This window comes from Oryctolagus cuniculus, chromosome 3 (genome assembly GCF_051225735.1).
Source record: "Oryctolagus cuniculus isolate XC-2025 breed Fujian yellow rabbit chromosome 3, ASM5122573v1, whole genome shotgun sequence".
Taxonomy (NCBI): domain Eukaryota; kingdom Metazoa; phylum Chordata; class Mammalia; order Lagomorpha; family Leporidae; genus Oryctolagus; species Oryctolagus cuniculus.
In genome coordinates this window covers 620,982-648,744 of record NC_142869.1, presented here as the reverse complement: position 1 = coordinate 648,744, position 27,763 = coordinate 620,982, and the positions used below count along the sequence as shown (strand labels likewise).

Sequence of the window (27,763 nt, the reverse complement as noted above, 5' to 3'; positions counted from 1 at the left end):
AAAAAAAAAAAAAAAAAAAAGTCCCCTCTCTCCTGCTTCAGTCACTCCGAGAACCTTGTCCCTAGAAAGGATCTCACAATTCAGGGGCCACTGCAGGCCACCCCTCCTCACCTCAGCCCTGTAGGTGCTCGGCTCAGGACGTCCGCCCCGCCTTCCCCTCCCACCCCTCCCTGGCTGCAGATGCCGCGACTCCGGCAGGGACACCTCCGGCCCTCCCTCTCCCCTGGGCTCAGTGCACTTCCCTCGACTCCTCAGCTCTCTTCTGCCCCCCTCATCCAGGCCCCAGACTTCCTCAGTTAGTGACCTCACTTCCGCCCCTCTGAGACCGGCCAGGCCCCAGCTCCGGCCTCCAGCTTACCCCCTTGCTCCCAGTCACCTGCCGGCAGGATTCCCCTAAACCAATGGGCCGCGCATTGCTCTGCTGAGCGTGTGCCAGGCCAGCGTCCAGGGAAGCCACCTCCCGAGGGGCCCGCAGCACCTCTGCCCTCTCCACAGGGCCACGGCTCGGCTGGGCATGTCTTGCAGCTCGGGCCACCAGCTCCACTCGACACCCTTCCGTCCTGTCCTCCAGGCCACCTCGGCCATCTCAACATCACACACTCCCTGCTGCCTCCCGACACCCACAGAAAGCAAGGTGCCGCCCCTTCTTCCCCGTGAACCAGGGCCCCGGCTGTTGGCTCAGCAGGCCCCAGCTGATTCTTGCTGGTGCCCACGGCTCCAGCTCCGCCCTGGCAGCACCCACTGTGCAGCTGGCGGCCCTCGTGCCTGTCTCTGGCGGTGGAAACTGCTCTGGGGGAGGGGCTGCCTTCTCGGAGTCCAGGCGGAAGCCTGCACCTGCCCTGTGGGGCCCCTGCGTATTCACCGAGCCAACTGAGCCAGAGTGTCTTTCTCTGCGACACAGCCCAGGCCGGGACAATGCTCTCACACCCTAAGAGAAGTGACACTCTGCGCTGACTTGACCCAGGAAAGTGGACGCAATCCCAGCAGCTGCCCAGGGAGGACAGGGCACGCCGCATGCCCCTGGGAGAGCAAGGCCACAGTGGGCCCGACGCCTCCTCACACGGAACTGACTCTGCTGGCCAAAGGATCTGGGGGCAGGAGCCACTGAGCAACTCCACATCTCCGTTTTCAGCACCGATGCCCACGGTGGTGGAGGCCGGTACCAGAGAGCGCCGTTCTGCTCTGGCAGAGCTTGGAAAGCCCGTTCTTCCTGCTCAGGTGCCTGTGGGCCATGGCCGGGGCCCGGCAATCCACGGGGCTCGGTGTGGCGGGGCTCTCCGCAGGGGCTGGCACGGGGAGGCTCCCAGACAGGCATCTCCGGTCCTCTTCAAAGGCTTCCATGGGGGAGGGTGGCCCAGTCACTGAGCTTCGACCCTCACGGCGTCACCTGGCCTCCTAGAAAACAAAGTGTGGCTGACTCCCGGCTGTGGTGGGGGTGCTTCGGCCAGCAGGCCCCCAGCCTGACTCCTGAAGCTGCACTTCAGAGAAAGGCACGGGAGTACGGGAAAGCAGAGCCGGGGGCACGGAGGGAGCAGGGAGCTGCAGGGCCACACAGGCAGAGATGGCCACTGGGACCCCCGGAACCGCCTGCTCCCCTGGCCCCAGCTTTCCCCACAGCTCCTGGGAACTTCCAATAAACACAGGCCACAGCTGAGAGTCTACATCCCCTGGAGATGGACCTGTAGACCCAAACACAGAAAGTGAAAGTAACACAGGAGATGCCACACACCCTGCAGCGAGCCCCACCGATGACAATGCCTGTGCACTACAGGGCAGCGACGCGTGAGCGCCCTCAGCTGCACCCTGTGCGTGCGTCACACACGTGCAGGACAGCAGACAGCTCCACCCCGCGCGGTAACAGCACTGCAAACACAAGGGCGCACTCACAAACCTTGTCCTCAGGCCGGACTCAACAAGGAGGAAGAGTCCTGTGCTAGAAGGGGCCCCACCTGGGCATCCAGGCTCTTCACAAAGGACAACAGGACACCGCGGCCGACGCCAGACCACCAGCAGCAGCTCCCCCGTGACGTGCAGAGACCACAGGGCCAAGACACATGTTCCTGGGTCTGCAGCCCATTTAACCTGTGTCTTCTACGGCCTGTTTGGATGTCGACACCTCGCCCAGACCCTTAGATGGACAGAACATTGAGGGCATCCCAGCCAGAGAGTGAAGCGTCACCATCAGAGTACGCCACAGAGCTGCAGGAGCTCTAACGCACGGGGGTGCTGGCATCCACCCAGGCTCAGCCACAGCCACCCGTAACTGCAGCTCCCCTGCCCAGACAGGGCCCAGCTGAGAGCCTGGGGCTGGAACACCAACACAAGAGCCCTGGGGACGTGACGCACCCGTAACACTTCTAAACACAACAGGAGAAAGATCTTCAGTGGTTTCTTAGGCAAGACACAAGAAGCATCAACCATAACAGAAAGACTGGCGGGGCCAGCACTGTGGGACAGCTTAAGCAGCACTGTCAACCCATATGGGCACCGGTTTGAGTCCCGGCTGCTCCTCTTCCGATCCAGCTCTCATGCTGTGGCCTGGGAAAGCAGCAGTGATGGCCCAAGTCTTGTGCCCCTGCACCTGCATGGAACTCCCAGAAGCTCCTGGCTCTTGGCTTCCGATCAACACAGCTCCAGCCACTGTGGCCATCTGGGGAGTGAACCAGCAGATGGAAGACCTCTCTGTCTCTCCCCCTCTCTGTCTGTAACTCTACCTCTCAAATAAATAAATATTAAAAAAAAAAAAAAAGAGTCAACCCAAACACAATGCCTCTGCCATTTAAAAACCAAAAAGGGGGCAGGCACTTGGCCTAGCACACCAGGCGCGAGTGAACACACTGGCTGCAGCTTCCTGCTGATGCAGAGCCTGGGTCCCTGCCACCGAAGGGAGACCTGGACTGAGCTCCCCGCTTCCTGCTTTGGCCCCAGCCCAGCCACAGCCGCTGCAGACATTCAAAAAGTAAACCAAGGGATGGAGGAGCAAGCTCTTTGTAGGACAAATTCCTTTCTAATTTAAATAAAGAGAAAAGACAAGCCATTGGCTTGGAGAAAATATTCGTAATACCTGTACCTGACACAAGGCTTGTCACTGGAATAAAGAACTCTCATGGCTCAGTCATAAGGAGGCACAGCGCAGTCTTCGTTACAACGGGCAAAGGCTCTGAGTGGACGTGTTGCCACAGACACGCGTGGGCAAAAGCTTTGAACGGATGTGTTGCCACAGACACACGTGGGCAAAGGCTCTGAGTGGACGTGTTGCCACAGACATGCGTGGGCAAAGGCTTTGAACGGACGTGTTGCCACAGACACGTGTGGACAAAGGCTCTGAATGGACGTGTTGCCACAGACACGCGTGGGCAAAGGCTCTGAGTGGACGTGTTGCCACAGACACGCGTGGGCAAAGGCTCTGAATGGACGTGTTGTCATAGACATGCGTGGGCAAAGGCTTTGAACTGACGTGTTGCCACAGACACGCGTGGGCAAAGGCTTTGAACAGACATGTTGTCATAGACACTCATGGGCAAGGGCTTTGAACGGACATGTTGTCATAGATACACGTGGGCAAAGGCTCTGAATGGACGTGTTGTCATAGACACGCATGGGCAAAGGCTCTGAATGGACGTGTTGTCATAGACACGCATGGGCAAAGGCTCTGAATGGACGTGTTGTCATAGATACACGTGGGCAAAGGCTCTGAATGGACGTGTTGTCATAGATACACGTGGGCAAAGGCTCTGAATGGACGTGTTGTCATAGACACGCATGGGCAAAGGCTCTGAATGGACGTGTTGTCATAGACACGCATGGGCAAAGGCTCTGAATGGACGTGTTGTCATAGATACACGTGGGCAAAGGCTTTGAACGGACATGTTGTCATAGACACGCATGGGCAAAGGCTTTGAATGGCCGTGTTGCCTCAGACATGCGTGGTAAGAGCTCCTCGTCTTGCCATCAGGGCAGGCAGACTGAGCCTGCAGCAAGCCGTCTCTCGCTGCTCAGCCGCCAGACCACTAACTGTCGAGAAAACGAGAACACGCAGTATTGCCACGCACTCCGAGCACCGGGCCTCTCCCGGGTCGATAGGAATCCATGTGGCCCCCACCTTGGAAAGCAGGACAAAGCAGCTGCACCCCAGTACTCGCCATGAGAAGACAGCTCACGCGTGCATCCACGCCTGCTGACCACAGCGCCAGCCAAAGCAGCTCCAAAGAGAAACAAATGTCAATTCACATGTCTGGCCATCAACAGGAGACAATGAATCCACCCCCACAAGGAAGATGAACCAACTCGGCACACACACGATGACGTGGGTGAATCTCAGGACCCCACACTGCGCAGCGACAGTCAGAGACAAACGGCCTGCGCGGGGGCACTCCAGCTGCACACAGCCCTGGAGAGCAGGCCAGCAGCGGGCAGGGAAGGCGCTGGCCAAGACACGGCTCGCGGAGCCTCGGGGTAACGGAGCAGCTCTGCCTGCGCTGAGGCCTGACGTCCAGCTCACGCTCACCCAACTCTGACCAGAGAGGGGCACGTTTTACCAGACGCAAATTAGGTCTCAATAAAGTTAATTCTTAAAATGCCAGAAAATAGGCAGGTCACAGCTGAAAAGAAAAGTCGTGAATTACAAGACGTACTGGAACCAGCGACCCAGCGTCCAACACAGAGTCCGGAGTAAAAGTGACAGAGCGCAGTGGAGAGAACGCAACGCACAGCCACGGGACGGCGGCCGCGCGGCGGGCCTACCTGCTGGGTGACGAGCAGGGCATCTTCGACAGCAAATGCGGACTCGAGTTCCTGGAACCAGGGCCGCTGCTGATCGCACGCAGTGGGGTGGGGAGGGGGGCTCTTAGCCTACCAGTGGGGAACTCAAGAAAGGAGGTGCACAGCAGTGAAGCCGCGGGGTGGACGCCCACGTCCTGTATCAGAGTGGCTGTTTCCAGAGCTGGCTCCACTTCTGATTCCAGCTCCCACGCGTGCACGTGCTGGGAGGCTACAGCCGACGGTTCAGCGCCTGGGTCCCCGCTAGCCACGTGGGAGACCAGATGCAGTTTCTGATTATGGCCTAGCCCAGCCCCAGCTGTTGTAGGCATCTGGGGAGTGAACCAACCAACAGATTGGTTTCTCAGATTTTTTTCTCTCTCTCTGCCTTCCAAATAAAATGAAAATAAATTAAAAAAAAAAAAAACTCAAAGTGCCGTGTTGGAAAGGCCAGGCGGGAGGAACAGGGCACAGCCACAGGCCTGCGAGTTGTGGACGCCTGAGGCGTGACAGGGAGGGCTGCCTCACTGACCACACACGGGCCACTAACCTGCATGTGCTGGGGCAACTCCCTGGCCAGACAGGAACGGACAAAAACAGCATTCAACACGGCACACACAGGGAGCAGTGCCCAGGGTACACAGAGAACCCTGAAGGAAAGAACGTGACCACCCACAAGGCCTCGGGGTAAGCAGACGTCTTCCCAACCAAGACACAAGCAGCTCTAGCCACCAAATCAGTGATCAATTTAGCATAAAAATTCAGAACATCTGCTCACAAAAAATTCCACGAGGGACAAGCACAGCTTAGGAGGATATCTGCAGCACATATGTTACAGGGACCGGCTATCCAGGACAGTTCCAAAAGGTGAAAATGTTAATGTTTAAAAACTTTAGGCCGGTGCCGCGGCTCACTAGGCCAATCCTCCGCCTTGCGGTGCCGGCACACCGGGTTCTAGTCCCGGTCGGGGTGCCGGATTCTGTCCCGGTCGCTCCTCTTCCTGTCCAGCTCTCTGCTGTGGCCCGGGAGTGCAGTGGAGGATGGCCCAAGTGCTTGGGCCCTGCACCCACATGGGAGACCAGGAGGAAGCACCTGGCTCCTGGCTTCGGATCAGCGCGGTGCGCCGTCTGCAGCAGCCATTGGGGTGCGAGCCAACGGAAAAGGAAGACCTTTCTATCTCTCTCTCACTGTCCACTCTGCCTGTCAGGAAAAACAAAACAACTTGAAAAGATACAAGACCAGTAGAAAAATGCCAAGACGTACGGACGGAGTTTCAGAAAACAGGAAACCCAGGGGCCGTGAACCTGTGCTGGGCTCCTTAGCGCGATCCGACTCCCACCTCCCCACCAGCACCACATGCTAGCCATGGCAGACCGTGCAAAGGCCTGGGCTGGGCGAGACCTCCGGCCGACGCTCGCCGCCTCCGACAGCATCCTCCAGCCTCGCACCCATGTTAGAGAAACTCGTGCACAGGGCGAGAAGACACGAGCTATTCCGGGCAGCAAGGCCGACCCAGCAAAGGGACAAGGAAGGAAGAAATGAGACCGCCCCAGCACTCAGCAGGGAGAGAAGTCATCGTAGATTCTGGAACCTTTAGGCTACGGACTGCAGCCGGGAAATCGAAGGAGCTACACAAAACAGGGATACACAAAACAGGGATACCTCTTAGAACCTACCGAGCAGAAAAAGCAAACCAAGCTCCAGAAAGCTGAGCGGTGGGCCACTTCCCTTACAAGGCAAGCCGGAAGGTAAACACAGGGCTGAGAGCCGCTGCCTGCCGGGCCGGCATCCTGGGTCCCGGCTGCTCCACCACCAGTGCAGCTCCCTGCTGTGGCCTGGGGAAGCAGCGGGGACGGCCCAGCTGCCTGGGCCCCTGCACCCCCGTGGGAGACCTGGAGGAAGCTCCTGGCTCCTGGCTTCCGCCGGCCGGCTGGGGAATAAGTCAGCTGATGGAAGACAGACCTCTGTGTCTCTCCTCTCCGTGTGGAACGCCTCCAAACAAATAAATACCACCCCCTCCCCGAAGAAAAGCCCTAGCGCTGTCCAGACACATTGCCGGCAAAAGGAAAGAACCGGGAGGCGGGGGCAGGGAGGCGAACGCTGCTGCTACCTGGGGAGGCCGGGCCCAGGCCTCAGAGCCATCTGCGAGCCCTGCACTCCACAGCCACGGCGGGCCCGCGGGCAGAGCCCGGCTTCTCCCACCGCCCGCAGGCGCCAGCCAGGCCTGGGCTCCCAGGGCGGCATCGGGAGAGCTGAGCCCTGAGGCCACGGACAGAGGTCCAGCGACCGACGTGGACAGGCGCCCAGGGGGCCACACGCCTAGGACCAAGGTGACCAGGCCCAGCAACGTGGGACGAAGCCGGGCATGGGGAGAGGTCACAGCTACCTGGGCGAGAAAGGATGAGGTCTAAAGGGAAGCGGACCCAGCAGAGAACGCTGCACGCCGAGCTGGCCAGGCTGGCATCCCAAGCTGCCTGGGCTGGGGCCGGGGCGCCCGTGACAGCCCCACTCGGCCCGGGAAGACCGCCAGACAGCCTGCGCCCCGCACCCACGCGAGGGACCCGGGCCCGGCCGTCACGGCCATCTGCGGAGCCAACCAGCGCAAGGAAGACCGAGTGACCACAGTGTGCCCGGAGGCGTTACCAGCGTGCGGGGCCAGGGGCAAACGGCCAGAACCCCGCCGCCAGGCCGCGACCGGGAGAAAGAGCGGCGACGGCGCGCGGGCCGGGCCAGCGAGAGGGCTGCCGGTGCCCCTCGGCCCCGTGCGGGGGGACACAGGACCGACAACTACCGCCCCGGGACCGCGGGGCGCCCGCCTGCCCAGGCCCAGGGACCTCACCTAGGTTCGGCCACAGTCACACCGCCAAGATCTCCTCAGCCCGCGGGAAGGGAACCGACCCGCACTTCCAGCCTACCTGCCAATCGCAGAGCTACTCTCGTAGATTGACGGGCCCTACAGGCCAATCGCTAGCGCGGGAAGGCGGGACTAGGAGAGCCGGCGCCTAGAAGCCCGCGCTAACGGTTGCTAGGGACGCATTGGACACCCCCCTACGGTGCCTCGCAGGCGCCAAAAGAGATGGGAAAGAGGCACAGCCCCGGACACGTCTACGGGCGGCCTCGTCTTGAGGGCGGGAGTGCCCAGGCAGCTCCTTCACAGGCCCTGAGGCCCGAGGGGCAGGCGAGGCCGCGACGCCCTCCGTAGCCCGCAGCGAGCGAGCTGGACCTCTCGCACAGGCCAGGTCCGCGCAGGGACGCCAAGGGGAAGCCGTGGAACTGGCCTGCAGCTGCTGTACAGCCGGAGCCAAGGCCAGCATGCTCGTGGAACTGGCCCGCACCTGCCGCCCAGCGGCACGCCTATCCCCGGCGCGCAGACCAGCTCTGACTTCGTGAGTCCTGCTCTAACCCCAACGCGTTCTTTCCTAGCCTCTGACCTCCACACTCCTCGGCCTTGGCTGCCTTAAATTACCCGCCCTGGGAGGCGAGGCGGGAGGCAAGGAACTACAGCTCCCATGAGGCGCTGCGGCTGGGCGCCGGGATCCTATTGGCCGGACCCGCTCGGAGCCGCGAGCCCTGATTGGCTGCGCGGCCTGAGGCGACGAGTTCCGGAAAGGGGACGAGCAGCCAATATGGCGGCGGAGCGCGGCGCAGGGCAGCAACAGTCGCAGGAGATGATGGAGGGTGAGCGGCCCCTGCGGGCGGAGGCGAGGGCCCTGCGGGCGGGGGAGCAGCGGCCGGCACTGGCCTCTGGCCGGGAGGAGCTGGGCGGCCCGCTCCGGGCGACGGCCGGGCCTGCCGGGAGGGCTCCGACAGCCCCAGGTCAGGCGGGGCGGGGGAGGCTCGGACCCGGGGAAGCCCGGCCCGAGGGCGGCAGCGACCAGGAGGACCCCGCGGCGCGGGGGCGGGGGCGGGGACGGCGGCGGCGCGAGCCCAGTCGAGGTGACGGCTCCGTGCGAGGCGGGGGCTTCCCGAAGGCGGGCGGAAGCCTCGCCCGGAGCCCCGAGATGGACAGGCGAGAGAGCGGTGCCGGGGGCCCCCGAGGGACCCCCAGGCTGGGGGCTGGCACCTGCTGGAGTCTGCTCGTGGGTGTCTGCGCCGGGGCGTGGAAGGGGCCTCTCGCGAAAGCGAAGGTATCGTGGCGACACCGGCGTTCCAGAAGCCGGGGCCTGTTTTTAAGGGCACCGTGGTTACGAAAAAGACCCCATTCAGCCTTCTTCCGCCTGTACTTTGTTGGGAAAGATGCAGACTGTGTGTGTGTGTGTGTGTGTGCGCGCGCGCGCGTTAACACGGCACGTGCGCGTTGTATACATGCTTACGCAAGAACACTTCAGGAAGTTCGTGGAAAATGGGGTTAAAAAAGAAATGCATTTTGGTGCAAAAAAAATTTTTTTTTAAATTCATGCAGGCCATTTTCATGATAGGCATTTTCCGTGAGCTTTCTGAAGACTGCATTTCTTCAGAGCCAGAGATGGGGTGCAGATCTCTGGAGGGAGGGTGCTGGGCTCGGGGCGGGGTCGTGGAGAGCCCTGCCCGTCAGCCAGGTTGGGGACTGGTGAGTGCGTTCCGAAGACCGCAGGGAGGCACAGGTGCCAGGGAGTCTGACCCAGGGGCTGGAGGGCCTGGACGTCAGGACCCTTGGTAGCAGAAGGGCACCCTTTTGAAGCCCACCCCTGCGCCCTCGTGAGCTGTGCCCACGTCTTGGTGGGTGGCGGTCTGGACCCACACCCCCCCTCGTCTCGGTCCTGAGCCCCCCACTGCCCTCCTCGCTGGGGGTGCTGCTCCTGCTCCTCACCCACCCGGCCCCGCCCCAGCCCCCAGACTCTCACGCCCCTCCCGTCAGGCTGACGTTGACCGCAGTGTGCCCGTGTCTGCCGATGAATAATGCATTAGGCCCCCGGTTCCTGAGGTGCGGGCACGGTGCCAGCTCCCTGTACAGACGGGGAAGCCGAGGCCTGGAGAAAGCACTGGGAAGAGCCACTGGCATTCCAGAAACATCTTGGGGTGAACCGTGAGACCAGATCAGACCCTCCAGCGACAGGGAGCACTCACCTGGGCGGCTGCCCCGGCCCACGGTTACCGCGTGGGGGGCGAGGCGTGGGAGCTGGTGGAGATGGTTCCAGGAGGAGCTACTCAGTCCCAGTGCTTTCCTGGGGGTCACTTGGTGAGCAGGGCCAGGAGGCATGTGTGTGTGAGAGCCCCTGGCCGACGCCCCCGTCCCGTGTTGGGGCCCCAGACTCCCAGCTCCGAGAGGGTCAGCAATGCGGCGATGGGAAAGACTGATTCTCGACTGCCCACCGCTGCCTTGTTCTTTAACTCAGAAAGGCGCAGTCCCAGCCTTTACAGCTGTGGCCCCAGCGCTCTGTCTGGGACAGTTCATGGCACTCAGGCTGTCGGCTGTGTTCCCCGCCTTCTTCAGCCCCACCCACAGTCTGACGAGAGTCAGTGTTTATTTATTTATTTATTTTTAAGATTTACCTATTTATTTGAAAGTCAGAGTTACACACAGAGAAGAGAGGCATAGAGAGAGGTCTTCCATTCGTTGGTTCACTCCCCAACTGGCCGGAGCTGCGCCGATCCAAAGCCAGGGGCTTCTTCCAGGTGTCCCACGCAGGTGTAGGGCCCCAAGCACTTGGGCCATCTTCTACAGCTTTTCCAGGCAATAGCAGAGCTGGATTGGAAGTGGAGCAGCCGGGACTCGAACTGGCACACCCCTATGGGATGCTGGCACTGCAGGCAGCGGCTTTACCCACTACTCCACAGCGCCGGCCCCTGGAGTCAGTCTTGACCTCGTTCAGAACATGGCCCTGCGTGGGGCCGGAGCCGTGGCAGCAGATTGAGGTTCTGCCTGCAGTGCTGCCATTGTATGTGGGCACTAGTTTGGGTCCCAGCTGCTCCACTTCCCATCCAGCTCCCTGCTAATGTGCCTGGGAAAGCAGCAGAAGATGGCCCAAGTGCGGGGGCCCCGCACCCACGGGGGAGACCCGGAGGAAGCTCCTGGGTTCTGCCTGAGCTGGGCTGTAGCAGCCGTTCAGAGAGTGACCCAGCAGGTGGAAGACTCTCTCTGCCTCTCCCTCTCTGTAGCTCTGCCTTTCAAATAAATCTTCAAAGAGAACACCAAAAACAGAAACGTGGTTCTGTGTGCTCGGCTGGCATGGACACACGTGTGGCAGAAGGGCCACATGGTGCCCTAACCCCTTTCTCCCCCACTGCATGGTGGTGAGAGAACGTGTGACTGCAGGCTGTCCCAAGCTCCTGGAGGCAAGGGCAGCCTGCTGCGCCCTCCTGCCCGTGCGGCCTCTCCTGCCCCCCTCGGTGTTCTCAGAATGTCCTGGGACACAGGCAACAACCAAGTGTCTCTTGGATCGAAAGAAACCATTTTTTAAAAAGATTTATTTACTTGAAAGGCAGAGTGATAGAGAAAGAGAGATTTTCCATTGGTTGGTTCACTCCTCAAATGGCTGCAACAGCTGGTGCTGGGCCAGGCTGAAGCCAGGAGCCTGGAGCTCCATCTGGGTCTCCCATGTGGGTGGCGGGGCACAAGCACTTGGGCCCTCCTCCACCGCCTTCCCATTAGCAGGGAGCTGGATCGAAACCAACACTCAAACAAAATGCCAGTGTCGTCGCTGGCCCTGGCCGTGAATTCTCACTGCCGCGTGTGGCTTCAGTTGACAGGCGAGTGGAATCGGAGGAGTCGGGCGATGAGGAGGGGAAGAGGCACAGCAGCGGCATCGTGGCGGACCTCAGCCAGCAGAGCCTGAAAGATGGGGAGGAGCGGGCCGAGGAGGACCCGGAAGGTACCGTCTGCACGAGGGACGCCAGCTCAGGCGGGGAGGGCGCGGGCGGGACTGCCCCGTGTCTGTCGCGCTGCTGTGCTCCCCGGGGCCCTGCCGGCAGGATTCCGCTGAAGGCAAACAGCTTTACTGAGCTGCACCCTGGAAGCAAGATCTGCACTCAACATGGCCGCCTTGTGTGCGGCAGACGAAACTGCGGGCCTGAGCATCCCGCCCCCCGCGACGTGCAACACAGCCCGGCACCTCCAGTTGCCTGGTGAATAACAGCAGCGGAACAGATTTAGATGAGAAAAGTCAGTCTCGCCCCGCACTGGTGGCTTCTCACGGGCCTAGCCTTTTCTTTTTGCGTAAACAATTTATATTTCAAAGAAAGAGAGAATCCGTGTGAACGCAGAGGGCTGCTCAGGACAGATTATTGGGTAAAAACAGCAAGTTTCTCAGCACATGCCTGTTGAAATCTTGTTTTTGGTTCCCTGCCAGGACAGGCAGCGTGGCCACTGTGCCTGGCAGGTCTGGGAGGGCCGCACACCTGTGTTTTCCCACTGTACTAGATGCGTGGGTGTCTCAGGTGTCGGTAGTCACGCATCGCCCCTCTCAGAAGAAAAGTCAGCCTCAAAAACAAGGCTGAGGTTTAAAATAACGTGCTTTCTGTGTTGGCAGAGATGATTGGTAACTATGGCAACTTAGTGCTAAGGCAAAAGGAGATCACCGGGAAAGTAATCAGAGTCACGTTGCAGCTTCCAAGTCCATGTCCTGGGAGTGACGAGGGAGGCAGAGAGGGCACAGAGTGACGTCAGCAGACGCGGGCCACCCTCGGGTCTGCGCTGCTGGGGCCTCGGGCGCCTGGAGGGCTGGCGAGCTGGCAGAGCTCCGTGGAGCAGTTCCCTTGCCGGGCCTGTGTCTCAGGCCGGCGGTGTGCGATCCTGAGTGAGGACCCACTGCTGCCACTTGCTCGCCCGAAGCCGGCTGAGCTGCACCCTGGCTGTCGGAGTTCTCCCGTCCTTAAGGAGGCTGGGACTTGCTCCACCTGTGCTTACTTAAGTTGTGAGTGCGAATAGAACAGATCCAAGCGTGTCAACTGTTACCTTCTTCTTCTTCCTAGCTTGTTTTAAAGGCGCATTCGGAAGGGTGTGCTCGGCAGGCAGCTTTGTTTTGGAGGTTACAGAGACACTGTGCCCTGAGGAGCTGGCCCCGCCCCGGTGCCACCTGCTGGCTCAGCTCCTCTCCGTGGAGCCTCTGTGTGGACACTGAATGACCAGGCTCCAGCCGTGGTCATGCTCCCTCTTGTGCCGTGACGCCTGGAGTCCACGGCTGCTGAGGGCTGTCGAGGGTGTGCCGCCTGTCTCTTCCCGCTTGTCCCCAATTCCTTTCTTGTGTGTCTTAGGTTGATTTTGAGTGGCATCCTAAGGAATGAGAGCCGGAAGTATAATAAGTGACTGCTTTTTCAATTTGTTTATTTTCATGTTTTATGAAAGAAGAAGTTTTCATTCCTGACACTCCCCAGACGCCTGTGACAGCGGGGCTGGAGCAGGCTGAAGCCAGGAGCCCAAAACTCAATCCTGGTGTCCCATGTGAGCGGCTGGGACCCAAGTCCTTGAGCCGTCGCTGCTGCCCCCGAGATGTGCGTTAGGAGGAAGCTGGGGCGGGGCTGGCACCCAGGCCCTGCAGTGTGGGCGCGGGCATCCCTGGCAGCAGCTCAGCCGCTGCACGAGGCACCCGCCCCGGGCACTTCCTTGGCCGGCTTCTGCTGTCTGGAATGGCACCGTGAAAAGGCGAGAGCTGACGTCGAGTGTGGGGCGGCTCCTTCTCTATTCTGCGCCTTCCTGAGGCCTCCGCGGGGCGCAGCCTGAGGGAGGCCCAGACCATGCGCACCTGCTCCCCTGCGCAACAGGAGCAGGTTTGCACCGCGGGAGAGGCGCGGCAGGAAGAGCCCACTTCCACAAATGCATGGTATCCACAGACTGCAGCCCGCCCGTCCCTACAGGACGTGCAGCGCAAGGGATCGGAGGGGCTGATGTCCCGGGTCCCTGTGTGACCTAATTCAGGCGAACCAGGGGAGACACTAAGACAGCTGAGGAAACGGAAGGGGATAACGAGGGGTGTTCTTGTCACTTAAGGTATCCTCAGGGAGAAAGGCATGTTCCTGTGTGTGTCCACAGGGACCTGTACATGTTGTGTATTCTGCATGTGTGTGGAGTGGGCCATGTGTGTATCTGTGTCTGTCCCTGCATGCATGTATGTGTGTGTGTCTGCATGTCAGTGCGTGTGTGTGGAAAGGGCCGTGTGGCTGTATCTGTGCACGTCACTGCATGCCTGTATGTGGCTGTGTGTGCAGCAGGCCATGTGTGTCTGCATGTGTGGTGTCTGTGCATGTGTGGTGTGCGTATGTCTTAGTCCCTTTCAACACACACTTAAATGAAAAGGAGGACCTAATAATGGAGGCTGAGCCCCAGTGGCTGAGGAGGCGGCAGCTCTCTGGGGAGTAGAGTCTGCCGGCGTCCCCGCGCCCGTTACCAGGGGCGGGAGAAGTTGCCAATGTCCCTGCGCCCGTTACCAGGGGCGGGAGAGTCTGCCAGTGTCCCCACGCCCGTTACCTGGGGCGGGAGAGTCTGCCAGTGTCCCCGTGCCTGTTACCAGGGGCGGGAGTCTGCCGGCATCCCCACACCCATTACCAGGGGCGGGAGAGTCTGCCAGTGTCCCCGTGCCTGTTACTAGGGGCGGGAGTCTGCCGGCATCCCCGCGGAGAGGCTGCTGGTGTCCCCGCGCCCATTACCAGGGGCGGGAGAGTCTGCCAGCGTCCCTGTGCCCGTTACCGGGGCGGGAGAGTCTGCCGGTGTCCCCGTGCCCGTTACCAGGGGCGGGAGAGTCTGCCAGTGTCCCCGTGCCCGTTACCAGGGGCGGGAGAGTCTGCCAGTGTCCCCGTGCCTGTTACCAGGGGCGGGAGAGTCTGCCAGCGTCCCTGTGCCCGTTACCGGGGCGGGAGAGTCTGCCAGTGTCCCTGTGCCTGTTACCAGGGGCGGGAGAGTCTGCCGGTGTCCCCGTGCCCGTTACCAGGGAGGCTCCCTGCCTGTCTGTGGAGCTGTGCTTCAAAAGGAAGCTGGTGCAGATGCTGAGCCACTTTGCCAAGCAATAAAGGCGGCGTCCTAGGACAGGGCCAGGCCAGTGGAAGGAGCATATGGGAGACAGGCTGCCGCCAGGGCCACAGCACTGGGGGCCAGTGGCTTCCATCCATTCTGCTACTGGTTTCCGACTGCCATTCCTTTCCCGGGAGGCTCAGAGGCACGCATGGAAGTTAGGAGACCTTTGCCAGTGGCCAAGCGGAAGAAGCTCGACACACGACACACCGCTGTGGGGCGGGGCCTGCTGGTCCCGGCGCGGTGTCCCTGGTGTCCCCTCTGCCGAGCGGCTCGGGCCTTGGAGCCGTAGCTCCTCCCCAGCTCCCTGACTGCTGCCCACCCGCAGGGTTCTCAGTGAGCCTCCTCTCACCTTTTTTCAGAGGAACATGAGCTGGCTGTGGACATGGAAACCATTAACCTGGACAGAGACGCAGAGGTAATGCTGCCTGCTGGGCGGGCCTGCGGGCACAGTGACGGACCACCCTGACCGCCAGGCTGTCTGGGGGGTGCCAGATTCCCCTGGAGAGGTCGCCAGGCCTTGCTTGGGTGGCTTCCTGTCTTCTGGTGGTGGTTAAAGCAGCGATGAAAATGCCCCTGCGTGTCACCCTGGAGCCGCCATCGACCCACATGACTACGTGGTACGTGGCAGGGTCTTAACGTCCCAGCCTCAGTGCGACACGTGTGGCACGATGCCTGGCACCGGGGCATCTCCTCAGAACCTGCTCTTCACGTTTTGTGCTCAGGGGGCTGGGAGGTGAGAGAAAGGTGTGCGTACACACCATCTTGATGGTCAGTTTAACGGTAAACTGACAGGAAGCGCATGGTGCAGCCCACCCCGGCTCACTGTCACTGCCCTGACCTGGCGCCCTCTCCTGCCTGCCCATCTGCTCTCGTTGCAGGACGTGGATCTGAACCACTATCGCATCGGGAAGATCGAAGGCTTCGGGGTGCTGAAGAAGGTGAAGGTGAGCGCAGGCTCCGCCCCCACGCTGAGCACCGTGCCTGTGGTGGGCACCGGCGTGCCTGCGGCATGTGCCTCCCTCCCCTACGCACTCCTCAGCGTTGGGGTCCTCACTCCCTCCAGTTAAATTTGCTTCTGAAAACAGCCCACTTTGGGGTCTTTTGTTCGGCCAGAAAGGGGCACAGGCTCCAGCCCCAGACCAGCCAACCTCCTGAAGGATATCTGTTCGGTGTGGGGCTGCCACAGCCTCCCTCTGGGTTTCTGTCCACACACAAGTAGACAGGGCAGCCTCTCAAAGAGCAGCCATTGCCAGAAACCAGTAGAATGAAAACTCTTTCACTAAGAGACTGACCCTAAACCACAGTAACAAGTGGCAGCACTCCATTAGTCCCCACTGTGTGTCTGGTACAGCCTGCACTGTCTCAGCTCACTGCTGTGTGTCTGGACAAGCCTGCACTGTGTCAGCTCCCCACTGTGTATCCGGTACAGCTTGCACTGTGTCAGCTCCCCACTGTGTGTCCGGTACAGCCTGCACTGTGTCAGCTCCCCTCGGTGTGTCCAGTACTGCCTGTACTGTGTCAGCTCCCCACTGTGTGTTCGGTACAGCCTGCACTGTCTCAGCTCCCCGCCTTGTGTCCGGTACAGCCTGCACTGTGTCAGCTCCCCGCTGTGTGTCCGGTACAGCCTGCACTGTGTCAGCTCCCTGCTGTGTGTCCGGTACAGCCTGCACTGTGTCAGCTCCCCGCTGTGTGTCTGGTACAGCCTGCACTGTGTCAGCTCCCCGCTGTGTGTCCGGTACAGCCTGCACTGTGTCAGCTCCCCTCTGTGTGTCCGGTACAGCCTGCACTGTGTCAGCTCCCCGCTGTGTGTCCGGTACAGCCTGCACTGTGTCAGCTCCCCGCTGTGTGTCTGGTACAGCCTGCACTGTGTCAGCTCCCTGCTGTGTGTCCGGTACTGCCTGCACTGTGTCAGCTCCCCGCTGTGTGTCCGGTACAGCCTGCACTGTCTCAGCTCCCCTCTGTGTGTCTGGTACAGCCTGCACTGTGTCAGCTCCCCTCGGTGTGTCCGGTACAGCCTGCACTGTGTCAGCTCCCCTCGGTGTGTCCAGTACAGCCTGCACTGTGTCAGCTCCCCGCTGTGTGTCCGGTACAGCCTGCACTGTGTCAGCTCCCCGCTGTGTGTCCGGTACAGCCTGCAGTATTCCCCACATTCGTGTTGTCCATGTCTGTGCCAGACTCTCTGCCTGCGTCAGAACCTCATTAAGTGCATCGAGAACTTGGAGGAGCTGCAGAGTCTTCGAGAACTGGATCTCTATGACAACCAGATCAGGAAGATAGAGAACCTGGAGTCCCTGGCAGAGCTGGAGTAAGTCACGGAACAATGCAGGCCCGCGTGGTGATCGGGGAGAGATGACCGGGCGGGGCAGCTGGTTTCTCCAGAACCAACCCCTGCCCAGCTCTGAGCCCTTGGGTGGCTGTCCCCAACAGGGTCCTGCCCTGCACCCAGCTCCCAGATCCCTGCCCGCCAGGCATGTGTCATTGGCTTGATAGATGGTCTAGGCCAGAGACTAAAGTGGGCCTGTGGCCAGACTGCTTTACAGGGACGATTCCAAGCCAGGGAGAGGGAAGTTAATCCAGAGTTTCCTTTCTAGGGGCAGGCGTTTGGCCTAGCAGTTAAGATGCCACGTGCATGTCACATTGCCTGTGTTTGATGCCTGGCTCCGTCTCCTGACTCCAGCTTCCTGCCAGTGCAGACCCTGGGAGGCAGAAGTGATAGCTCAAGTAATTGGGTTCCTGCCACCCATGTGGGAGACCTGGACTGAGCTCCTGACCCTGGCCCAGCCCATCGCAGGTATTTGGGGAGAGAAAGTGGATGGGAACTCTCTGTCTCTCTCTAGCTCTTTCTCTCTCTCTCTCTATGTCTGTCTGTCTGCCTCTCTAGTCAAAAAAATTTTTTGAACAAAATTTCCTTTTGCCTTACAAATACTCTTTAAAAAAAAAAAAAAAAAAACTTACTTGAGAAACAGAGACAGAGAGATTTTCCACTCACTGGTTCACCTCCCCAATGCCCCCGACAGCCAGGGCTGGATTAAGCTTAAGTGAGGAGCCTGGAGCTCCATCTGGGTCTCCCAGGTGAGTAGCAGGGACCCAAATACTTGAACTTATACCTGCCACCTCCAAGGCTACACATTAGCAGGGAACCAGAATCAGAAGCTGAGCTAGAAGTTGAGCCCAGGCATTCCAGGATGGGATGCGGACAGATGCTCACCCCATGAATCCTTTTTTTAGACAATAAAAGAGTAAATGATAATTCTAAAAATAAAAGAATAAGTGATAATTGTAAAAACACAGGAGCTGGGACCCGAACACAGCTGCCCCTGGGCCCCTGTGGCCCCGGAGTTCTGTTTGTTTTGACTCAGGCCCCTTCCACGTGCAGAGCAGGTGTGGGGTCCTGCAGTGGAACTCTGCCAGATGCAGTCCCGGGACCCGTGGGCTGCCCCCCGGCTCTCTAGAGTCCTGAGGGACCACCACGCTGGTGCGCACCAGGCAGGAGCAGGGCCACAGTCAGGTTCCACCCCACAGAGACTGCACCCAGACGGCTACCCCTTCTCTCTAGTTAAACTCAGAGCTCTGTATAACCTCTGCTCATTAAAGAAGAATTGTTTTGCTTGTTCCCAGAATTCTAGATATTTCTTTTAATCTGCTGAGAAACATCGAAGGGATTGACAAATTGACACGACTGAAAAAACTCTTCTTGGTCAACAATAAAATTAATAAGATTGAGAACATCGGCACCCTGCATCAGCTGCAGATGCTGGAGCTGGGCTCAAACCGCATCCGGGTAGGTGCTGGTGGCACGGACAGCACAGGCTGCTGTCCCTCCCCCAGGCTGTGTGGGCTGAACAGGGCTGCAGGCAGCGCGTGTGGTTGGCTCTGTGGCTTGTCACGCTGTGGATTTTTCCAGCAAAGGAGGATTAGTGTCTTGAGGAAAACACTGATAGGAAGTCAGTGTGGATAAATCCTGTTTCCACACTAGGTGGCCCAGCCTGGCTCCTGCACACAGGTCCCAGCAGGCACTGCCTGACGTCCATGCCGAGCTGCCCAGAACACAGTGCTGGGTGGGCCCCTCCTGCCCAGACAGCTGTGTGCCTGGGACGCATCCCCCAGCAGGGTAGGGTCAGCACCTCTCCAGGGTCCACCTGACCTTGAGACTGGGAGGAGCACTGTGGTGTCCGTAGACAGAGCGGGCAGTGTCTTTGACAACTGTGAACAGCCCCGGGCATCTGTCGGGAATCCTGGACAGGTCACAGAGGGACCGTCGTGGGGGAGAGGAGGCAAGGGACTTGCCTGGGGCTGGGACAAGGAATTCTGTTGCCAGAGGTCCACGCAAGCCCACGCCTGGCGCCCTGATGGCACGGACGGGCCAAGAGCCTCTGCTTGCCCAGCTGAGGCCAGCACTCCCAGCCATCTCCACAAGGCTCTGGAAGCATCAGAGGATGCCTCACCCTGATGGCCAGGCAGGTGCAGACCAAGGGAGGTTGGTTTGAGCAGCCCAGGGGTCAGCGTTTCGCCAAGTGTCTCGCTGAAGAACTCCCAGGAGAAAGTGACTCAGAAATCGGCCTGCCCCTGCCTGTGGGAGTCCCCACTTGGTGCGTGTGAGCTCAGTGTGGTTATTGTCAGGTGAAACGTGCGGCTTGTTCTAGAGTGTGGTGAGCTGACCAGAGGGAAACTCAGCTATGCACAGTGCCCAGGCACCGGGGGAAGCAGACGGGACAGCCTGGTCCTGGCTTGGGAGGTGGAGGTGCACGGGTGCTGGCAGGACGTGTGGCTGCAGCGGGGGCAGCAGTGCGCAGCCTGGGAACAGTGCAGAGTGGACTCCGGATCCTGAAGTCCTAGGGTCAGAGCCCCCCGTGAAGGCCAAGGCTATTGTGAGCACAGAACCCGCTGGGCCTGCGAAGTCCTGTGTGCCAGGGGCTCTCAGGCTGTATCCTCACCCAGAGCTCTGACCACGTGGGGGTCAGGATCCTTCACCACTCTCCTGTGCCCGTGCCCGTGCCCGTGCCCTCACCCTGTTCTTTCATGCATGGGTTCGCGGGGAAGTCTGCAGAGCAGATATGGCCCAGGCATCTTCCCTCTCTGGTGAGCTTGGAGGTCTCCTTGCTCACCACTGCTCTGTCCTTTTCACAGGCAATTGAAAATATCGACACATTAACCAATCTGGAAAGTCTGTTTTTGGGGAAAAACAAAATCACTAAACTGCAGAACCTGGACGCACTTACCAACCTGACCGTCCTCAGCATGCAGGTACGGCTCCACACTTCCTGCAGGCCAGACCTGTGGCCCCAGCCCATTGTGGACCTCACTGTGTCCCACCAGCAGTGCTTTGCTTCCCTGTTGGTGACTGAGACCTTAGATCCCACAGACTTCACACACACACACATTCACACAGACTTCACACCCTGTTCTCACATGGTTCACACACAGACTTCACACTCAGACTTCACACACACATTCACACAGACTTCACACCCTGTTCTCACATGGTTCACATACAGTTCACACACAGACTTCACATATAGTTCACACACATGCAGACTTCACATACTTCATGCACACACATGCTTTGTATACACACTTCCACTGTATACACATACACTTCACATACACACACTTCCTGTCACACACTTTTTGTACACAGTTCACACACGTTTTTGGTAAGCATTTGTTTTATTTATTTGAAAGGCAGAGTTAGAGAAGGAGACAGAGAGAAATAAAGGGAGATTTTCCATCTGCTGGTTCACGTCCCACACCGCTGCAACAGCCAGGGAGAAGCCAGGAGCTTCTACTGAGCCTCCCACGCAGGTGCGGGGGCCCAAGCACTTGGACCATCTTCCACTGCTTTCCAGGCCATAACAGAGTGGGATCAGAAGTGAAGCAGCTGAGAATCGAACCAGCACCCATGTAGGATTCAGAGTTAGAGAGACACAGAGAGCGAAAGAGAGGTCTTCCATCTGCTGGTTCACTCCCCAAATGCCCTCAAGGGCCAGGCCAAAGCCAGGAGTCAGGAGTTTCATCCCGGTCTCCCACATGGGTGCAGGGGCCCAAGGACTTGGGCCATCTTCCACTGCTTTCCCAGATGCCGTGGGAAGAGCTGGGTCAGAAGTGGAGCAATGGGGGGCCGGTGCTGTGGCACAGTAGGTTAATCCTCCACCTGTGGTGCCAGCATCTCATATGGACGCCAGTTCTAGTCCCGGCTGCTCCTCTTCCGATCCAGCTCTCTGCTGTGGCCTGGGAAAGCAGTAGAATGTGGCCCAAGTCCTTGGGCCCCTGCACCCGCGTGGGAGACCTGGAAGAAGCTCCTGGCTCCTGGCTTCAGATCAGCGCAGCTCCAACTGTTGGCAGCCATCTGGGGAGTGAACCAACAGATGGAAGACCTCTCTCTCTCGCTCTCTCTCTCTCTGCCTCTCTTCTCTCTGTGTAACTCTGACTTTCAAATAAATGAAATAAATCTTTAAAGAAAATAAATAAATAAATATAGGACTTGAACCCATGCCCATATGGGATGCTGGTGTCACAGGCAGTGGCTTAACCTACTACACCGCAGTGCTGGCCCCACACTTCACACACTTCATACACACGTACTTTGTGTGCATACAACTCATGTACACACCTCATTCATGCCCCTCCACTCATACACAGGCACTTCACGTAAACCACATACACACACTCAGAAACACTTCACAAGGCCATACACACTCTTCACACACGTGCCATGTACAAACACTACATACACACACACACCTGCTGAACTGAAACGTTCCCAGGGAGTCCCAGGTGGCTTCAGCCGCAGGACCCTTTCAGCTGGTGGCGTGTGCTCTTGGCTCTCTCCTGGCGTCTGGCCAGGCGGTGGAAGCAGCGAGCACAGACCCGCAGACTCCCAGGGGCCTGTGCTGCCCCGTGGTGCTGAGTTCCTGGGAGCTTTCTTGCTGGAAGCAGCTCAGCGCGGTCAAGCTCGGGTGCACTGGGTCCTGGAGGCCGGCCGGCCCAGCCGTGGGCACGGAGAGCCGCTGTGACTGTCTGCGGCAGGTTGCCTGCCCACCGCCGGAAAACTCAGGCTGCGGTGGGTCCTGAAAAGCAGGAATGAACTTGTTTGAAAAGAATCATTTACTGCATGTGGGTGAAATGGTCGTTTTTCCATTCAGTTATTATTTGTAGCCATTGTCTTCCTACCAAATTCAGGTCTTTGAGCTTTCTACTTGTCAAACTTCTTACTTGATGAAGTATTAAGACTTTTTACTGTAATGCAAATCTAAAATGTTATCTCAAAAAGTGGAGACAGGAGACGGAGCAGGGTGGGGGGAGGGAGGAAAGGGACATCATGCTCTTAGTTGCATCTACAAATCTTTTTAAGAAAGTTTTTATTTAATGAATACAAATTTCATAGGTACAGCTTTAGGAATATAGTGGTCACATTGAATCCTAAAAACTAAAGATTAAGATAAAAAATAAATATTTTACAGATGGCTGTAAAAAGTAAACACCTTAAAAGTAAATATAATCAGCAATTTTGGAATTATTTTAAGTTTAATTAACTTGATTGATTTAAATGATTGAGGAATTATCAGAGTAAGGGCTGATGTTGTGGCCTAACACTGGCATCCCATACTGGGGTTCGGCCTGCTCTGCTTCCCCTCCACTTCCCTGCTGACGGCTTGGGAAAGCAGCTGAAGATGACCAAAGTGCCTGGGCTCCTGCCACCCCTGGGAGAGCCGGCTCCTGGCTTCAGCCTGGCCCAGTCCTGGCTGTTGCAGTCATTTGGGGAGTGAACCAGTGGATGGAAGATCTTTCTGTCTTTGTCTCTCCCTCTCTGTCTCACTCTGCCCTTCAAATAATTTTTTTTTTTTTTTTAAAGATTTAAAGCCTGGACACGAGCTGGGGCCCACATGGGATGCCAGCATCGCAGGCAGCAAGTTTACTTGCTACACCACGGTGCCAGCGCCTCAAATCTTTAAAAAAAAAAAAATTAATCCAAGTAAAGCTTCCCCCAGTGTATCTATAAAGCGTGAGTTCCCACACTCCGTGCGAGAGCCTTGGCTGGCAGTGGCGGCCCCCTCTGCACGTGCTGGCCCTGCCTGCCCCACCGCGCTCTGACCGCTGTCGGCTCTCCTCTTTGCAGAGCAACCGGCTGACCAAGATCGAGGGTCTGCAGAGCCTGGTGAACCTGCGCGAGCTGTACCTCAGCCACAACGGTATCGAGGTCATCGAGGGCCTGGACAACAACGTAAGCCGGCAGCCTCGCACTGCGGCTACGCGCTCGCTGCCCGCAGCCGCCTCACTGCCCGCGCGCGGCCGCCCCACTGCCCACGGCCGCCCCGCTGCCCGTGGCCGCCCCACTGCCCACGGCCGAGACACTGCCCACGGCCGCCCCGCTGCCCACGGCCGAGACACTGCCCACGGCCGCCTCACTGCCCACGGCCGCCTCACTGCCCACGGCCGCCCCACTGCCCACGGCCGCCCCGCTGCCCATGGCTGCCCCGCTGCCCACGGCCGCCCGACTGCCCACGGCCGCCTCACTGCCCGCGGCCGCCCGACTGCCCATGGCTGCCCCACTGCCCACGGCCACCTCACTGCCCACGGCCACCTCGTTCCCCATGGCCGCCTCACTTCCCACGGCCGCCCCACTGCCCGTGGCCGCCCCACGGCCACCCGACTGCCCGCGGCCGCCCCACTGCCTGCGGCTGCCCCACTGCCCACGGCCGGAAGGTCTCTAAGGAGCGCTGGCTGCCGGCAGAGCTGCAGTAGCCTTCCCACCTGAAACCCGCACGGCCCTCGGCCAGTCCCCTCCACCCGTGTGGCGTGGGCGTCAGCAGCAGCCTCCCGCACTGGCGCTTCCCAGGGCGGTGGTCACTGCCTGTCCAGCCAGCATGTGGTCATTTGGGAGGAGTTGAGAAACCCTAGGCTTGTAGATGCCCCTGTTCCACAAGGAACCTGGACACCAGCAGCTGTCCCCTCCTTCTGGGCCCTGGCCTCTGAGCTGCCTGTGTCGCTCCCGGCCACCACCACCACTCTGAGGGACGCATGGAGGACTGGCTGCTCGCCGGCCACCCCCAGCTCAGCCAGCTTTCCTGTGCAGTAGCCACACCAGCTAGAACACGTTTTTGCTCATTTATTTGTATTATTTTAAGATTTATTTATTTATTTATTTGAAAGGCAGCGTTAAAGAAAGAGATCTTCCCTTGCTCGCTCACTCCCCAGGTAGCTACAGTGGCCAGAGCTGGGCTGATTTAAAGCCAGGAGCTTCTTCTGAGTCCCCCATGTGGGTGCAGGGGCCAAGAACTAAGGCCATCCTCCACTGCTTTCCCAGGTGCATTAACAGGGAGCTGGATCAAAAGTGGAGCAGCCAAGACTCGAACTGACACCCATATGCGATGTCGGTGTTGCAGGCAGCAGCTGTGCCGCTGTGCCGCTGTGCCGCGGCGCTGCCCCTGCACTGGTCGGTGTAACTCTGGTCTTTCCTGGTACTGGAGATGCTGTTTCCGTGTCCCAGCAAGGGCTCCCCCAGATCTCATTTCAGCGACTTCTTCAGGGTATTTTGGAAAGGGTGGCGTGTGCCTGTGGAGAGTTGGTCACCTCCCTTCAGCTTTGGGACTGACTTGGAGTTGATGGAGCCAGCGGGGGGCCAGGTGCCCAGTGGCAGCCGCGCAGGGAGCAGCAGTGCGCGGCCCCTGGGAGCGCTCACGGCCCCGCTGCCACGCCAGAGCCTGGCACCGCTGGTTCCGAGAAGCCGCAGGTGTGGCAGGCAGGCAGCACAGGGGCTCGGGCCGAGTGTGGGCTTGGTGAGGCGCCGGGGTCGCTCAGCCGCTGAGACGGAGACGTGACCCAGTGTGCAGGCCTTCCTGTCTAGTTCTCGCAAACCAAGCAGGCCTTCCCCTGACTTCTTCCAGTCTCACCTCACAGATCTGGACCCTGCGTGCGGCAGGAGGTGGGGAAAGTGGCCCCTGCCGTGGCCCCTGCACCGGAAGCTCTTCCTCACCCAGCCTGCGTGCACCCTCCCCACGCTGTGCCACTGTCGCTTCTCTCTCCTTCTCAGCAGTTCTGATTGGTTTGCTTCTGGAAGGCCATGCCGAACCTTGTCCAGCTCTCCCTAAAAGACATGCACTGGTGTCGCGTGCGTGGCCGGCCCCTGGGCCACAGCCTGGGCGGTGCTGATGAGCCAGAGTCCATCTGCCACTAGCCCCCTGCCCCAGTGCTGCACCCTCCAGTGTGGACCCCGCGGGCTGGGAGCAGCTTTGTCCACCAGGGCTGGGCTTGCGGTGACCTTGAGCCCTCTGGAGCGGGGCCCTCCTGGCCCTGCTCTGCAGGTCTGTTTGGAAGGCCCCAGCGCCGTGACCCACGTGGCAGTGCCCACGGCACCAGCGCAGGTCGGGGGCCAGGGCCCCGGAGCTCTGAGGTCAGCCATGGTGCTTTTGCGTGCAGAGCTGCCAGTCAGGTGCTGTGGTGTGTGTCTCACTGGAGTGTCTCGTGACTCAGATCTGGAGTCAGGAACGCACTCACGAGTACAGGGGTCCTCTGTGAGTAGTGGGTGAGCAGCGGCAGAGAGGACGGGGCGCGCTCTGGCCAGCGGGGCTTGGCTTGGTCGCCGTCGTGCCAGCAGGCAGTGGGTCCTGACGGCCCCAGTGCTGCCTACAGCCATCTTGTGTGCGGTGTCGGATCCACGCCAGAGGAAGCTCTTGCCCAGGCCTAGCTGTGTGCACGTCCTGGGACAGGAGAGCCTGCCGGCAGTGTGGTGGCGCTGTGTGTGCCTGCAGCTGTGCCTCGCCACCGCCAGCTGTCCAGTCCCGTCTGCCCAGGGCTCGCTCGCCGCACACCCAGGCCCTCCTGTGCCCCCCCACTCAGTCAGGAGGGCAGGCCCTCGTCCCAGAGTTGCAGGCTTCCTCTCCCTCGGCTCGCGGCGGTTTGCAGCCTCACTCGCAGAGGAGAGGAGCGCGCTTGGAAGCCTCCGTGCTGTGCCTGTGCTCGCGGTCAGCGCTAAGCAGCCCCCCAGAGCCGCCTGCTCACGGGGTCCCAGGGGCCACAGATTGGGTCTCAGCCAGTGGTGGTGAGGACTGGGGACATGGCTGTGTCCCACAGTGCTGGCCGACCCTCGGCCACAGCCCCGCTCAACTGTGGTGATCCATGTATTTCCTTATCCCAGAACAAACTCACAATGTTGGACATTGCATCGAATAGAATCAAGAAGATTGAAAATGTCAGCCACCTTACAGAGCTGCAGGAATTCTGGGTAAGTCTGGGGCTCGCCGAGACGGAGGTGGTGTGCAGCTGGGATCCTGAGGCCCAGGGCTGCGCCGGCCAGGGGCAGGTGTGGAGCCCGCGTTGGCTGTGTCGGTGCCGCCTCAGCAGTGGGCCCCAGGCCGGCAGCCCCGCGGCAGCCAGAGCTTGTGAGCAGTGCACTGGGCGCAGGCCCAGCCGAGCTGCCGCCTGGCTGTGCCTGGCTGTGCCCCGTGGATGTGGGTGTGCTGGTACCGTCACAAAGTCAGGGAGAGGCGACAGGGTGAGAAGGGGCTCCCCGTCGCGACTCCATAAGGGTTGGGCTGGGGCCTTTGTCCTGCAGTGCCGCAGGCCGAGTGTGGCCCTCGATGCACTGGGGCTCACCGGGACCTCTGCTGGGTCCTGGCTGGGCCGCTGATCCCGCCCGTGTGTCACCTGGGCTCCCGGGCAGCTGTGTGCGGGAGGACTCAGAACTCGGGGGTGGGGCAGCCCTGCCCTGGAGGAAGCTGGGGCTGTGTGGGCACATCGCGGAGAGCAGGCACCAGAGAAGCCCAACACCGAGGAGCCGAACGGCGGGACTGAAGGCTTGAGGGGGCCTGGCCCAGGGAGGGGCCCTGAGAGTTAGGGAGCAGTGGAGGCAGCCAGTCCTGACGCGGTGTCCTGGACTCGGGCTCTTCTGTGAGCCCTGCCGAGGGACAGCATGGGGCTGGGGTGCTGAGACGTGGCCTCCACCCTCCGTGTGTGCCCAGCCCCCTCTCTGCAGGGAGCCCTCTGGTGCTGGCTGTCACCAGGGTAGCTCTCCCAAGGCTTCATCCCAGCCCGGGAGTGCTGTGCCTCCTCCAGGCAGGCGGCCCTGAGCACCTGGCACCCAGGCTCGGGGCCCCGCAGGTGGCTCTGGCTGAGTCGGGATCTCAGCCCCGTGGCCCCAGCTCCTCCAGGTGCTGCTCCCCTGGGCTGTGTCCACTGTGCAGTCAGCCCCGTGGGCTGGGCCCTGGCGTCCACTGGCCTGCAGGAAACACCCAGCCTCCATTGCAGCCGCGTCGGGGCGCCAGGGCCCCACGGGGTGGGTGGAAGGGTCTGGGGCTGTGGCCAGGGCTGCCCTGTCCTGACAGCTGCCCCGGGGCCCGTGTCCCCCAGATGAACGACAATCTCCTGGACAGCTGGAGCGACCTGGACGAGCTGAAGGGGGCCAGGAGCCTGGAGACGGTGTACCTGGAGCGGAACCCCCTGCAGAAGGACCCCCAGTACCGGCGCAAGGTCATGCTGGCCCTCCCCTCTGTGCGGCAGATCGACGCCACCTTCGTCAGGTTCTGAGGCCGCGGGCCCGCGGCTGCTCCCTCTGTCCTCGGAGAACTTCCCGGCCACGGCTTTTTAATCACCTGTTGCTCCTGCAGTCGTCACCACGTCGCGTCACAAACCCCGTGGCAATGAGAAGGCGCGGACGAGCACTGGCGTGGAGATGCCCCACTATTAAACCTTGCCACAGTCTGCTGTAGTCGTTGGGGTCGCGGGGGCAGTGGCCAGCTCACGTGTGCGACGCAGCTCAGGCGTGTGGCAGGCAGGGAGGGCCCTCAGGTCCTGGCTGTAGGCCTGACGCAGCTCAGAGCTGCTGGTCTCCTAGCACCGTGGATCCAGTTACGAAAAACCACGTTTTTTTAAAAAAACTTGGGTTAAACATCAGCCAGTCTCACGTGCTACACTCCCCAGAGCTCTCTCCAGACAGGTTGTGTGTGCACCCAGCACCCGGCTGACGGCAGGGCGCGCGTGTGCCCGGTGGGTCTTGCCTGCCCCGAGACAGGGCCCCGTCCTCACTGCCGGTGAAAGGGGCGTGGCCTGGAGCCTGGCTCTGAGACGCCGCCTGTGACATGGCCG

General features: G+C 60.1%; 2 protein-coding genes across 6 annotated transcripts in view; one reads left to right on the top strand and one right to left on the bottom strand.

Annotated features, from left to right (window-relative positions):
- Positions 1-7,696, bottom strand: part of PASK (PAS domain containing serine/threonine kinase) — a 35,137-nt gene extending 27,441 nt beyond the window's left edge. For all 3 annotated transcript variants that reach the window (XR_016231309.1, XM_070069917.2, XM_089328798.1), the window contains exons 1-2: positions 7,598-7,696; positions 1,164-1,395 (exon numbers count right to left, since the gene is read on the bottom strand). Coding sequence is in view for 2 of the 3 variants with exons in the window: in XM_070069917.2 (XP_069926018.1) it covers positions 1,164-1,341 (178 nt within the window). In the remaining variant the exon portion in view is untranslated. The remainder of the gene's footprint in view (positions 1-1,163; positions 1,396-7,597) is intronic.
- Positions 7,697-7,855: 159 nt separating this feature from the next.
- On the top strand, positions 7,856-27,379 carry PPP1R7 (protein phosphatase 1 regulatory subunit 7). 3 transcript variants are annotated; one of them, XM_089328800.1, is made up of 10 exons: positions 7,856-8,144; positions 11,421-11,549; positions 15,043-15,098; positions 15,562-15,627; positions 16,858-16,988; positions 18,302-18,464; positions 19,811-19,927; positions 22,800-22,904; positions 25,818-25,904; positions 27,029-27,379. In XM_089328800.1, the coding sequence occupies exons 3-10, from the start codon at positions 15,066-15,068 to the stop codon at positions 27,203-27,205; spliced, it is 879 nt and encodes a 292-aa protein (XP_089184926.1). In that variant the 5' UTR covers positions 7,856-8,144; positions 11,421-11,549; positions 15,043-15,065; the 3' UTR covers positions 27,206-27,379. The 3 variants fall into 3 exon arrangements, with proteins under 3 accessions (XP_089184926.1, XP_008250383.3, XP_089184925.1); XM_008252161.5 differs by lacking the exon at positions 7,856-8,144 and adding an exon at positions 8,374-8,436; XM_089328799.1 differs by lacking the exons at positions 7,856-8,144; positions 11,421-11,549 and adding an exon at positions 8,374-8,436.
- The last annotated feature ends 384 nt before the right edge of the window (positions 27,380-27,763 follow it).

Bases quoted from the DNA above. Each gene is read 5' to 3' on its own strand.
- PPP1R7 (XM_008252161.5), top strand. From the start codon at position 8,385: ATGGCGGCGGAGCGCGGCGCAGGGCAGCAACAGTCGCAGGAGATGATG. The intron at 15,628-16,857 runs GTGAGCGCAGGC...TGTCTGTGCCAG, and splicing joins GGGTGCTGAAGAAGGTGAAG to ACTCTCTGCCTGCGTCAGAA. The intron at 16,989-18,301 runs GTAAGTCACGGA...GCTTGTTCCCAG, and splicing joins GAGTCCCTGGCAGAGCTGGA to AATTCTAGATATTTCTTTTA.